At 40.4% G+C, this 13,242-nt stretch overlaps 1 protein-coding gene across 2 annotated transcripts; it reads left to right on the forward strand.

The window, feature by feature from the left end:
- The first annotated feature begins 719 nt into the window (after positions 1-719).
- On the forward strand, positions 720-13,186 carry E2F5 (E2F transcription factor 5). Of its 2 annotated transcripts, none has more exons than XM_046642470.1 (7): positions 720-4,455; positions 5,326-5,487; positions 6,851-6,897; positions 8,140-8,204; positions 9,261-9,528; positions 11,591-11,635; positions 12,621-13,186. In XM_046642470.1, the coding sequence occupies exons 1-7, from the start codon at positions 4,286-4,288 to the stop codon at positions 12,728-12,730; spliced, it is 867 nt and encodes a 288-aa protein (XP_046498426.1). In that variant the 5' UTR covers positions 720-4,285; the 3' UTR covers positions 12,731-13,186. The 2 variants fall into 2 exon arrangements, with proteins under 2 accessions (XP_046498426.1, XP_046498427.1); XM_046642471.1 differs by having other exon boundaries at positions 722-4,455; positions 6,854-6,897.
- The last annotated feature ends 56 nt before the right edge of the window (positions 13,187-13,242 follow it).

The raw sequence follows: 13,242 nt of genomic DNA on the forward strand, positions 1-13,242 counted from the left end.
TCGGCTTGTTTCTCCATCTTTCTCTCTACCTCATTGAGTTTTTTGATTATAGCTGCTCTGAATTCATTATCACTTAGTTTACCTAATTCCAAGTCCTCTGGACTTAATTCTGTGTTTTTATTGTTTTCCTTCTGGTCTGGGGCTTTTATAAATTGCTGGATGGTAGAGGAGCGGTTTTTTCGCATGGTGGTAGAATTCAGTTGCAGTTACAGCCTGTCACCACTAGATGGGGGTCGAGAGCGGCGTGTTAGCTCTCCGCCTTCGGGGCAAGATGGCTGCGCCCACTGGCTTTGCTGGGGGGGAGGGGCTGTTACTCACACGGGGGGTCTGGGTTCAGATCAGTTCTGTTCTCTGGTCTCCCAAGGCCCTTGATTTATGGGGTCCCTGCAGACACAAGCTTTCCCCCCCGTCAGCGGGTCTCCACTGAATCAGCGGCAGGAGTCCTGGATGATCCCCCGGTCGCGCGCCCCTGGCCCGCTCCTTCCCGACCCGCACCGCAGTGATCGCAGACTCTAGGGGAGGGAGCGATGTTCTCTCTACCGTTCCAGCACCTCCGAGGGTGTAAGCAAGGTTATGATCCCCGCCTTCTTGGTATTGTAGGTCTCTAATGAGCTGGCATTATGTTTATTCTCTGAAATTCAGTTCTTCCAATCTTTTGTTGTATTTTGGAGGGGAGAGAATCCCGGGTCAGCTCACCGCGCCATTTTGCTCCGCCCACTCCCTCCTTCTACGCTTTCTTGAAATCTCTCCATTAAGGCTTCCGACTCCATTTGACTCTGCCAAAACAGCTCTGACCAAGGTCACCAAGGATCCTTGCAAAGTCCCATCCACTGATGGGTCTCAGTGCTCATCTGACTCGTCTTGACAGCGGTACATGACATGGTTGCTCTTTCTTACCCTCCTCCCTTCATTTCCAAGACCGCACTCTTCCTGCTTCTCTTCTGTGGCAGGTCGCTCCTTGTTTCCCAGACCTTAATCACTGCAGTACCCCAGGGTGGGTGGGCCCTTGGACATCTCTTTCCATGCTTACCTCCTAGGTGAACCCAGTGGGTTCCATCCTGTGTCCTGGAATGTCTTTTTACTGATGACTAGCAAATTCGCGTCTCCAGCTTGGCTGTCTCCCCTAACCCACACACTCTCAGGTCCAGTGGTCTTTTTTGATTTCTCCCCTTGGATGACATTCTGAAATCCAAGTCCGCAGCCAAGCTCCTGATTTCCAGTGCCCCAAACCTGTTCCTCCTGCCGTCTTCCTCATCTCCAGGTGCTCCTGTCAAAAACTGTGGAGTCACCCTCGACCCCTCTCTGACTCAGGATCTGCGGCTTGCCATACCTTCCTAATAGATCCAGAATCCCACCGTCTCTCACAACCTCCACAGCTACCCCCTTCATCCAAGCCACTACTGTCTCTTGGATGGATGATTGCCCTTGCCTTCTCATGGCCTCCTTTCTTCCACCCAGAGCAGCCGGACAGAGCCTTTTAAATGTGGAGTCAAATCACTGTGTGCTCACAGCCCTCTTGTGCCTGTCTATTTCCCTGGGACTAAAAGCTGAAGTCTTTATTTACAATGGCTGCAAGACCCCGGTGATCTGGCCCTTTGCTATCTCCCCGACATTGTCATCATCTTCATCTCCCTGTCTGTCTGTCTGTCTGTCTGTCTTTTCCCCTCCCTCCCGCCTCTCTTCCTCCTACTCTTCCCATCCTCAGCATTCTCCCTCACACTCACTGTTCTGGCCACCCTGGCCTGCCTGTCTTTCCTTGAAGGAACTAAGCCTGTCCCCTGACTTCAGGGCCTTCACCAGCTGCTTCTGCCACCTGTTCACAGGGGTCACTTCCTCCATTCTGTTCAAATGTGACCTTATCAGCGAGCTCTTCTCTGAAAACCCCGTTAAATGTAGCCCCTTCCTACATACATGCCTCCTGACATAATTATTAGTATGTTATTAGCCCCCCTCTCCTCTGAGCACAGGGACTTTGTTCTGTCACTGCTGTGTCCTTAAGACCCAGAATGAGCCTGGCACATCTTGTAGGTGCTGAATGAATGAATGAAGGGGGTGTTGATTCATTGTATGAGTCTATTAAGTATGAAAGTCTTGGGATACTTAATAAAAGTTTTTAAGAATTCACGTGCAACTTTTTAAAACGCTACATCAAACATGGTAGATACATATACACACAAACTCTAAATCTTACCCAGTGTCCCCTGTTTCAACCTGTATTTCATGATGAGGCTGTTACTTTACCAACATTTAAGTATTAATTATGCAGCAGACGTTGTGCTAAGACTATCCAGTGTAATCCCCACAATTCAGCATATGTTATTATCCCATTTTACAAAAAAAGAAATGAGGGTTAATGAGTTTGAGGCCAACTGGTGACAGGAAGTGGCAGCCCAGGGGCTGGCTTGTGGTGTGCCAGACCCCAGAGCCTGACTCCAGAACATGTGGGCTGCCGGACTACAAGCCTCCTGGACATCCTTTCTAAGTGATGTGCTCTCTACACGGGGGCCGTTTATATACCTAGTTAGAAAAGCATTTAAAAAATAATATTTAGTTTTGGAAATCAAAGGTTAAATTTGGAAATTGTTAAGCAGTAATAAATTATAAACAAGATAGTTTTTAAAAATTTTGAGCCGAGTGATATGGCATGGCTCTCTGCCTAATGACCTAGGATAGCTGCTGTGCTCGGGTGCATACAAACACGTTCTCATCCCGTGGCAGTGAGCTGTTGCTATGGTGGCGAACGCTTTTGTGTCTGAGCACATGGATACGAATCACGCAGAGCCGGCTTGGGGTGTTCTGGGCTACTTGTTACTAGGACCTCTTCAGAGGAAAGTGAGAAATGAATCCGCAACTCCAGATTTTTATGGTGAACTTTGCAGTAGACTATTGCTGTTCAGAGAAACAGCCTCAGACTCAAGAACAGAAACCGTGAAGGCAGATAAAACCAGGAGGGAATTTCTAAGAACAAGAGAAGAGGCTATCGATGAAACCATGCCTAGACCTGCTTTTGTTCTGGTGCTCTAGAAGAGATGGGCCAAGTTAGAGTTGGGGACTCAAAGAGCCCCGCTTTCCAGTGCTTGCTTCTCTCTGCCACGTCCTACTGACTCTCCTGGTCCGCTGTTTGAGGCCAGAATCCCCTTCCTGAAGACCTGAAGGATTGGACAATAGCAACCTAGTATTTTTGTTAGCACGACAATTGATGGAATTGACATTTCCCTTGAAGTGTCCGAATGCCTGTGCAGTGAGCAGTAGCTGTTATCACACTTGCTCCCCATGGATGGAAGGTCCAGATTACAAACAGTATGCTGTCCTGGGTTTTTGTAGGAGCTGTTTTTTTTTTTTTTTACAGAATCAAGAAAGTAGTGATAGCTGGTAACCAATTGTATGAAGCTAAATCCTATTCATTAATTTAGATGTTGTGCTGAATATTGTCACTGAGGACATAAATGTGTTTTTTCATTACTACCATGAAACTTAAAATGTGACTCCACACTCAAGATAGTTTGGTGTCTAATCCACTCTGAAAAACGACTGTAGGCTAACCTCTTCTTAGAGGTTCTATTTGTTCTGTTGGGAAACTAATGTCAGAAATGTGAGTTGGAACTAATTAGAGGGACTGTACAGTGTTCTTCAATTCACTCATAACATGATAGCATGAAATATTTTGTTGATTTTATCTGATGTGGATGAAACTACCAAGCTTTTGTGTAATAGTTGCTAGTACCACCACCTTGTGCCATAGATTTTGATTTCTTGTTGACTTTATGCTTTGTGTTGGGATGGCATGATTCATTCCTTTGTTTTCGTTGTGAGTTTGAAAAATGCAGATCGTGTATTTCAAAGTATTGCAGTGTGTGTATAATTCAGAATTTCCCCCCAAGGATGTTGACTTCATTATTCAAAAATTTGCTGAGATAGAATTTTTCAAGTTTCAAAAAATAATTAAGGCTCTCTTTAGACAAGACTGCTTGTGAACAGAGAAATAAGATAGAAAGTGACATGGGTGAGCAATTAAGACTCCTCCTCAGGATTAGTCCATAAGGTGACGTGAAGTATTCTTATTGTGTTCTTTTATTTTCATGGGCTTTGTGTCATGACCTCTTCATTTTTTTCCCCATTCCAACAGCTGCTGGCTTTTAAATGGAATAATTTCTTTGGTATTTGCAATGTTTGAGAGATGCTTTGAACATACCCAGCCATTGTTCCCAAGCAACTGACTGGGTCAAAATTGGGATTTGGCCCTCACGCTGTGAACTTAATAACCAACCCTTTTTTGCTTTAAAATATGAATTGTAATTTATTTCATTGTTCTTTGTTCTTTCTTCCTTCCTTTTTTTTTAAACAGGCTGCAGATACTTTGGCTGTGAGGCAAAAAAGAAGAATTTATGACATCACCAATGTCTTGGAGGGAATCGACCTGATTGAAAAAAAGTCAAAAAATAGTATCCAATGGAAGTAAGTTACAAACCAGTATTCTATTCTAAGACCTTTATTTTTCTTCCCAATGTTCTGGGAAATCTGACCTTTCTAAATCCTCTACTTCAGCCCTCCACTCTGGTCACACCAGCCCCTCACTTTTGCACAGACACACCTCTCTGGGCTCCTGTGTCTGGCACTCCAGTGTTGCGATGTTCCCTTGCTCTCCCTGCTGTTTAATTTACACTCTTATTTCCTCCCTCAAACTGCTCATTAGGCACACACTGCATACTGCTTTGTATTATTCATCCTTCTCTAATTGTTTACCTGCCCAATGAATGTGAACTCCCTGAGAGCAGGAACTATGTCTTATCTCTGGGAATATGTACCTTGTAAATAATAGTTGCTTGAAATACATGTTGTCGTTTGTTAACTGTTGTATGGTTGTATGTTTGAATGTGACAAATAAATACTTTCTTTTCTGCAAATTTGTCTCCTTTGGGCTTAGTTTTGTTAATGTTTTTAGCCTAAATCTGACCAAAATATTAAAAGACTGTAATTTATTTTGCTGGCCTCTCAGTCTACATGATGAAGCTTCCAGGTGTGACCATGTGGTTTTGACATCCTTTTGGTGCCTCGGTCACCAGCCTGACCCTCCAGATGACAAAAACCACTCTCGAACATATTGAGAATTTTTGCTCTTTGATTCTTCTTGCCAATAAATTTTCTAAGCAAACATGTTCGGAGGAATGGTGTTTAAATATTCTAAGGATTTTAATGCTTGATTTTTAGAAGAATGTAAATATCTGTGTCTTGAATATATTAGTAATTGAGTCAGTTTTGTTACTACAAAACGAAGTGACGTTAACCTGGGTCTGATAGTGGGGCTATTAATTCTATGTCTTTAAGAGGTGTAGGTGCTGGCTGTAATACGAAAGAAGTCATAGATAGATTAAGATATCTTAAAGCGGAAATTGAAGATCTAGAACTGAAGGAAAGAGAACTTGATCAGCAGAAGTTGTGGCTACAGCAGAGCATCAAAAATGTGATGGACGACTCCATTAATAATAGATATCCTTTTTAATAAGTTATGTGTATGGCTATAGAATGTGTATTTATATAACTTATTCTCCCAGTGTGATGATCAGTTACTTTTATTCTAGTGTTTTTAGAGAGTGAAGCTTTGCAAGTGAATATAACATTTTAATTTTATAATAATCTTCTAATAATTTATACTAACATTTTAAAAATTTTACCTTTTTAACTTATATGCTACATCTATTAACATCATTCCTGTGTTGTATGGAGAAAAACACATTTATTTACCTTTGGTCTACCCATCGATAGGATGCAACCTGCTAGCCACAGTGTGCCTCGGGAGTCTGTGAGAGTCGAAGTCATGGTTAAGTGCTGGCCACAGTGTGCCTCGGGAGTCTGTGAGAGTCGAGGTCATGGTTAAGTACACAGGCGGATTTAAGTCCTTATGTTCAGTGTTCTGAAGTGGTAAATAGCCAGCCACTCTCAAAGTTTTGAAAAATTAATTTTGGTTTGAAAATGAAATATCATGGGCCTGCAATCAATCCAGGATACTTTCTACCTAATGTTAACTGAAAGATAGTACCTTCTGGAGGGTGGGTTTCCAAGGCTTGGGTATCTATCATGTTATATTGGGAGGAAAAACATTAGTGATATACTCCATGTGTTTCTCGCGATCACTGTGTTCTCTTAGATATCTGTTATTCTCTCAATTTGCAGACTTACCTGTACTCTTATGGAACATCTTAACTACATTTATCTTGTACCACCTCTCATGAACTTTTGACTAATGTATACAATTAATTTTTCCTGTTGCCGTGTCTTTGGTGAGCAAGTCCACGACCTCATTTGTTATTTCCTTCCTATGGATCAGAGCTCCTGAAGAGTTTGATAACAATGGGGGTTTTCAAGCTGTGCTCTGTGGGGCCCCAGGATCCAAAAACCATTAACTAGTAGATCTTGGACTTTGCTGCGCTGCTTTCCAAGATTCTGTCCTCTCCCAGTTCCTCAAACCATGACCCCAGAAGATTCTTGATGTGGAGGCTTATATGGTCTTTCTGTACTCACCCCGATTGCATTCTTTTTCCCATCAATATCCTTTCCCCAGAAACCCCTGTCTCCGTGAGGAATGTTTTCCATCTCTCTCCCAAGGGTCCTCGGATGTCACAGAAATCAAAAGTGGCTTCTTCTCAGAGGAAAGGATGGAAGCTCCTCTTATGGACCTTTATTTGATTGTCTTTGCTTTTTCAGACTAAAGACTTCTGTTCTCTTGTATCTGACCATGTGTGACGGCCCCTTCATGCATTTGGTCTTGTGTTTATTTTGGCCTTCAGACTTATTATCTTAATTTAAATGCCTAGACCTTGATGTAAATGTCATTCCTTAACTCTTATGACAGAACGTTTTCCTATGTAACACATGAAGACATCTGTAATTGCTTTAATGGTAAGTACCGTTAGCACATTTTTTATGACATTCTTCTCTGACCTATTTAGGATAGAGTGATTCAGAACTCCCCACGCACTCACCCTAAGTCATTGCTTTCAGGCGGTGTTGACATTTTGTGTCACTCTACAGAGCTGTGTCTTGATAGGCTGCTTTCTTTTCTGTTCTGACAATAACTGCTTTCTGCAGCTTTCACTTCATTGCTTGCATCGGTAGGTATCAGCTGTGTGTGGGGAGGGGCAGCTAAGTCAGAGAGGGATAAAGCAACAATCTCAAAGTGACGGAATCACAGTCACTGACTGAACTTGAACTAGAACACTGTTCTCATTGGCACTGTTTATGAAACCATATGCAGCAAGTGTGCTGGTCACAAATGGAACCCAAAGAAAGCATGAGGACAGGGTGAGGTGAATCCATTTTGTAACCAGGAGAATTATCCTAACCCTATTCCATTCCCTACCCCCATGCCTCCCCTTGAAATGATGCTATAATGTATTAACTAAAACGGGAGGAGCTGTCTTCCCATAATTACATATAACACAAGTAAAATGAAATTTTACATGTGCATTTATATTTAATTATGCATGGCTAATAAAAGGACAGCCTGGTGTATTATGCACACACACACACAAAATCTGCCAACCACCTTGCCGAGTGGAATCTGATTTTCCATGTAAGACTGCGTTGGCAATATGTGTGGCCTTATTGCTCTGCTTTGCCTCCATATCTCCTGAGCTTTTGAAGAAAGTTTGGGGAAATATTCTTAATCTTCAGCTCTACAGAGACTACTGTAGAATTTGGCTTCAAAAGTAAGCTCACTTAAGCTCTAGATTTCAATGTATCATACCTAGTCTCTAGTATCCCCACTCATTTAAGTAGTTTAGATATTTCAAGTAAACAGTGTTATTTGAGGCTAAAAGTTTTCAAGAATCTCAGCCTTTCCACAAGATTGAATGAAAGCACAATTAACTTGAGCTGAGTTTGTTAATAAAAGAGCTAACACTGAGTATTCACCCTCTTCTAAGACCTACTAATATATTTATTTACTTCATTTAATCCTCAAAATGAACGTATACAGTAAGTATATTTCGCCCCTTTTACAGAATTGAGAACCGAAGCCCAGGGTCCCCTATTCTGGAATTCAAACCCAAGCATTCTGACTCTAGAGCGCACACTCTCGCCACTGTATGCCAGGAGCAGTGGTATTTTCTAAAATCTTAAAATCTTTATTTTTTTGACCAGGTGATACACTTTTGGCCATTCAAGCACCTTCTGGTACACAGCTGGAGGTACCTATTCCAGAAATGGTATGTAGGATAACTTCTGTTAAAATGCATCTGCTGTCTCAAGAGGGACAAATGCATTTTCTTTAGCTGAATATGAGTGATTGTGTGTAAACTCTTTCATGTCTGTTTGAACATATTGACATCTGAATTTGGATGTGTTCAGTACTTTAGTAAAATTATAGAAGTGGCTGAATGAATCATTTAACATTTTACTTTTTTTAAGATTTGCTTTTCTTTGAGCTGTGAGATATCAGAGAGTGAGTAATGATGTAGTCAATAATTTTAAAAAATCAGTCTCTATCACTAACATAACAATCCTAATGAAGGGAAAAGTTCAATTTAAATATCAACAATAATACATTGCTTTAAATTAGGTCTTTTTAAAAACATTTTCTGACTTACTGAGTCAAAGATAATTATTGAGTGTATGCTAATGTAAGTATCATGATTTTAGTTTTCGGATTCAAAGTTCCTAAAACAAACTGACTTGAAAGCTATAACAACCAAAAAAGGAAGTAGAAAAAGATTACTATTATCATCTACCTCCCTCTCCAGAGCTGTTGTAGTAGTTTGTATGTAGGCATTTATATTACTGGATTCTGAACCCTCAGGATGCAAATTACCTTTGAAACGGAGGAACTCTACACTTATATCTCTGTAGGAAAAATCAGTTGTCTTTGTGCCTACTGAAGGGAAAAAGTTTTGACTTGTGACATAGTTGCCATTTAAGACAGCACGTTGAGATGACCACACCCATGGCAGCTGACGCCAGCAATGGAGTCCATATATATGGAGAATGCACTGACTCGTACAATTACAGTAAAAGTGGATGGCTGCCAGAATTCTACAACTGAGAGTTTTTGACGATCAGTATTTGAGAAAAGCTTATTTTTAGGGGCAAGTGGTTTATAGCCCTCAATTCTACTCTTGGTCTCTACTCTTGCGTTCTGACCTAATGACTTTGTTTTGTGTGGTTTTAGTTACTCCCAAACATCTTTGCCTGTCCTATTTTTAATGTTTCAAGGTAGCAAGACATGTTGATATTCATTCATTTGTTTATACCCCATAACTTCAAAGGGTCAGAATGGACAAAAGAAATACCAGATCAATTTAAAGAGTCATTCAGGACCTATCCACGTGCTGCTTATAAATAAAGAGTCCAGTTCTTCTAAGCCCGTGGTTTTTCCGGTCCCCCCACCTGATGACCTCACACAGCCTTCCTCTCAGTCCTCGACTCCGGTGACTCCACAGAAATCCAGCACGGCGACTCAGAATCTGCCTGAGCAGCACGTGTCTGAAAGAAGCCAGAATCTTCAGCAGACACCAGCCACAGACTTATCTTCGGGTGGGTTCAGGACTTTGTTTTAAAAAGTAGAGAGGGGAAAATATGAATACTGCTGTAAACAACGTGGAGAGCTTTTCTCAGTTTGTCAGTTGTGATGTTATTATCTAATACCGGAGGCAAAATAGCAAGCTGAGCTCAATCAGAAATATTAATTTGGTGTCTCCTGTGTGCCCAGCTCTGGAATAGGTATTATGAGAAAAATTTAAAAACAGATCTTGTCTTTAGTTATAATACTACAGATTTGTTTCATAGGCTGTTTGTGTATATGTGTATATGTATGTATATAAATAAGTATATTCAGAAATATACAATCAGGCACAATGTAACGTGGTTAAGACTGTGTAGAACTATGAATACTGAGCAAAGGAAAGATATTTAATGAGCCAAAGTTTACAGTTTTCCTTAGGATTGCATTTTTGAAAGTAAGCCAGATTTGTTCCTCTCCCCCTTCCTTTTTACTGTTCATGTATGTCAGCTTTTTATCTGAGGTTTACATTGTGAGGTTATGTCTTAGTAACTCTAGGACATATTATTGAATGTGCTCTAGCTGCCTTTAAGAAAAACCAAACTAGTGTAGAATATTGTGACTCATGCTTCCTGTTTCTCCATATTCTCTGTTGCTATACTTTTTATTTGGAAAGCTTAGTTTTATAGAGTTGATAAGTGGTCTCAACTCCAATTATTTAGGACATCTTTCTTGCCTTCCTAAATTGTTTTATCTGTGAAGTGATAAATAGCTAAAACTCTAAAAACTGGGCCTCAGGAAGAGGGACCACACCTCCTCAATGTACAAACTTCCCTGGGCTCTCAGTCTTTCCCCTGGTTTCATAGATAGCTATTTAGCACCTCCTTAGTGATTCCAAATAAAGGAGCCATGGCAGATATTCTCAGTGATGCTGAATGAGGCTTAGTCAGGCCCATCTGGAGGTAGAATTGCAGATAACTCAAACCTCTCATGTAATAGTACATAATCCAATTTGTGTATTTTTACCTTTGGGATTATGTCTCATTGGGATGTGGCATAAGTCTACTACTCTGGGAGTATACAGTAGTTAAGAGTGGGGCTAAAAAAATCTAACTGGACACAGAATATTTATCAGCTTCAGTCACTTATATCCTCCCCTCCTTTCCTTCTCCTCTAAGTATTTCTATACTGTAGGCCATGGGGATGCACAAGGGAAAGCGTCAGCCTTAAAAAGCTTATAATCTAATTGTAATCTATTTGGGATGAATAAAGCAGGCAGGCTTTAGATAGTTTAGCTTAGACACAGTACATTGGCTTCCATAAAGCATTAAAAAATTCTGAGCATTTAGTTTCTCTACGTGGTTTTGTATTTGGAAACAGCGGGGAAAGTTATTTGGGGCCAGATTAGAGAGGACCTTGACTATCAGACTGAGTTAGGATCTTAGCCAATAAGCCAGTAAAGATTTTTGACCAGGGAAGTGGCACGACTAGGACCGTACGCTGGGGAGCACAGGAGTAGCATGATGAGGAGAGAAGATGCTTTCGGCCCTGGGATGCAGAGGTTAGAGGCAAAGGTGAAAATTTGTGCAGTTATGCCACTGTGAGAGAACATTAAGGCTAAAATAGGGTGATGACAACAGGATTGGAAAGAGAAATAAAGAACAGATTTGAGAAATACCTTTTAGGCAGAATAAGTAGCGTTTGATGTGTGAGACCTGGAGATAAATTCAACAGGAGGAATGGAAAGTGATGGGGAAGTCTTAAGGTCAGGGGACTGAGACAATCATGGTACCACTGACTTTGTAAAACCGAGTCAGTTTTGAGAGATGGTAATGAGTCTTTGGTCTACATCTTGAGTTTGGAAGTTTAATGCAGGGAGGGTAGGCGCTCATGAAAATGCTCTGTCCATAAAGTTCTAGTACTTTAATTTTGTACGTTTAATCAAACCGCTGTTGGAATATAACTGTGCTTAATATGTACTGTGTTTAAATATGTGCTGTGCTCAATATATGCTGTGTTTAAATATAAGTGCCTTTTACTGTTAAAATATATAAACAGAAATGTAACAAGACTTTATCCCATTTCTGTTTCCAATAGGATCTATTAGTGGAGATATCATTGATGAGTTAATGTCTTCTGATGGTAAGTAGTTTAAAATGTTATAAACGACCTTATACATTACTAATGCTTTTCTAGAATTTATAAGTGGCACATGCTTTAAAAGAAATGAAGAACCTCTATTTTTTACCTGCTTAACATACTTTGATAATTCATGAAAATTCTCCCTTGATAATGCTTTATAGTAAATCATAGGTATCCTTGAGAATTTTTTTTTTTTGCCTTCATTTCAAGGGAAAAGAATCCTTAAGGGGATACTTATCACTTTCACTGAATAAACTGCTAAGCTGTTGGCACACTAGTCCTTTTCACTCCTGAAGAATCTGGCCAGGAGTAAAATAATTTAAGTGAACAGGTCATCTGAAAACCAGTTGTATAAATACTTCCACCACGGCCAATTTCAGGCTGCCCATGTGAAGTCACCAAACTATTACGAACATTCGCCGTGTCATCATCTAATCTGAAATAATTCTTAAAAATCAATTAGCTACCGTATTCTAATTACTTTCATAATTACTCTGTGGGCTTCACCTTTCTGTTAAGTTCTTAAATTCAAAGTCCTGGCTCCTAACAAATACAGCTGAGACCTAGGAAGTGGCAGCTGTTAAATTAGCAAATGGTACAGTAAGCACTTGGAAATTTAGTCAACGTTTCTGTAGAAGCAGGAACATCAGGAAGTTTAATTCTAGCTCCTGCTTCTGTTCTCAAAGTGGGAGCTAATTCAGCAGATCAGAGAAAACACTTTGACCAGCTTTTGAATCATATATTTTAGTAACACGTTCAACCAATAAAAATTTTAACTTCTATTTCTCAAGCTAATACCTATGATGAATCTTTCAAAACATACACTAAATACAACTCATTAATTTCATCGTTATTTTCCTAAATTCCTGTGTACCATAGAAACATAGCTTGACGAGGACTGATGTATTTGAGAGTGTTTTCTGCTAAACACCATTACGCGTCTGCAGAAACCATCTTTAACAGGCAATTTGTGTTTTGCTTGCAGTGTTTCCGCTCCTCCGGCTCTCCCCCACCCCGGCAGATGACTACAACTTTAATCTAGACGATAATGAAGGAGTGTGCGATCTGTTTGATGTCCAGATACTAAATTATTAGATTCCACGGCAACTCGGGACTCTTATCTACCTCTAACTGTGTAACCTTTTAGACTTCTTAATAACCTAAGTATTTAAAATAATGAATGTAACACCTTTTTAGTTCACTGATTCTGAAGTGTTCTTCCCTAATACTTTCTCTTTTTTACTTCACAAAACTTCAACCATCAAACAAAGGGCTCTGCTTCATGATAAAAAGTGATTAAATAGCCACCAGCCCCCCACCACCCTTAAGTAATCACATTCTGGGATTTCAACTTTTCTTCTAATTCTGAATCCTTCTGTTTTTTTCCTCTTAGAAGAGGAGAGTTAAAGTAGACTTAAGGTCGTCAAAAACAGAAAGTTTGGCCAAGGGCTCATCACTTGTCTGTCTTACATTTTTACTGCCATGAAACTGTCCCCATTTCTGTGTCCTCCACGCCAGACATTCACTGCCACTTCTAAAGTGAAGGATGTAAACCAGGCTATGTTCCTGTTTCAGTGAACAGATTTTGTGAAGTGCCTTCTGTTTTA

Source organism: Equus quagga, chromosome 16 (assembly GCF_021613505.1).
Source record: "Equus quagga isolate Etosha38 chromosome 16, UCLA_HA_Equagga_1.0, whole genome shotgun sequence".
Classification (NCBI taxonomy): Eukaryota; Metazoa; Chordata; class Mammalia; order Perissodactyla; family Equidae; genus Equus; species Equus quagga.

Coding starts and splice junctions, on each gene's coding strand:
- E2F5 (XM_046642470.1), top strand. CDS start 4,286: ATGAATTGTAATTTATTTCATTGTTCTTTGTTCTTTCTTCCTTCCTTT. Junction 4,456..5,325: donor AAAAATAGTATCCAATGGAA/GTAAGTTACAAA, acceptor TATGTCTTTAAG/AGGTGTAGGTGCTGGCTGTA. Junction 6,898..8,139: donor CATCTGTAATTGCTTTAATG/GTAAGTACCGTT, acceptor TTTTTTGACCAG/GTGATACACTTTTGGCCATT.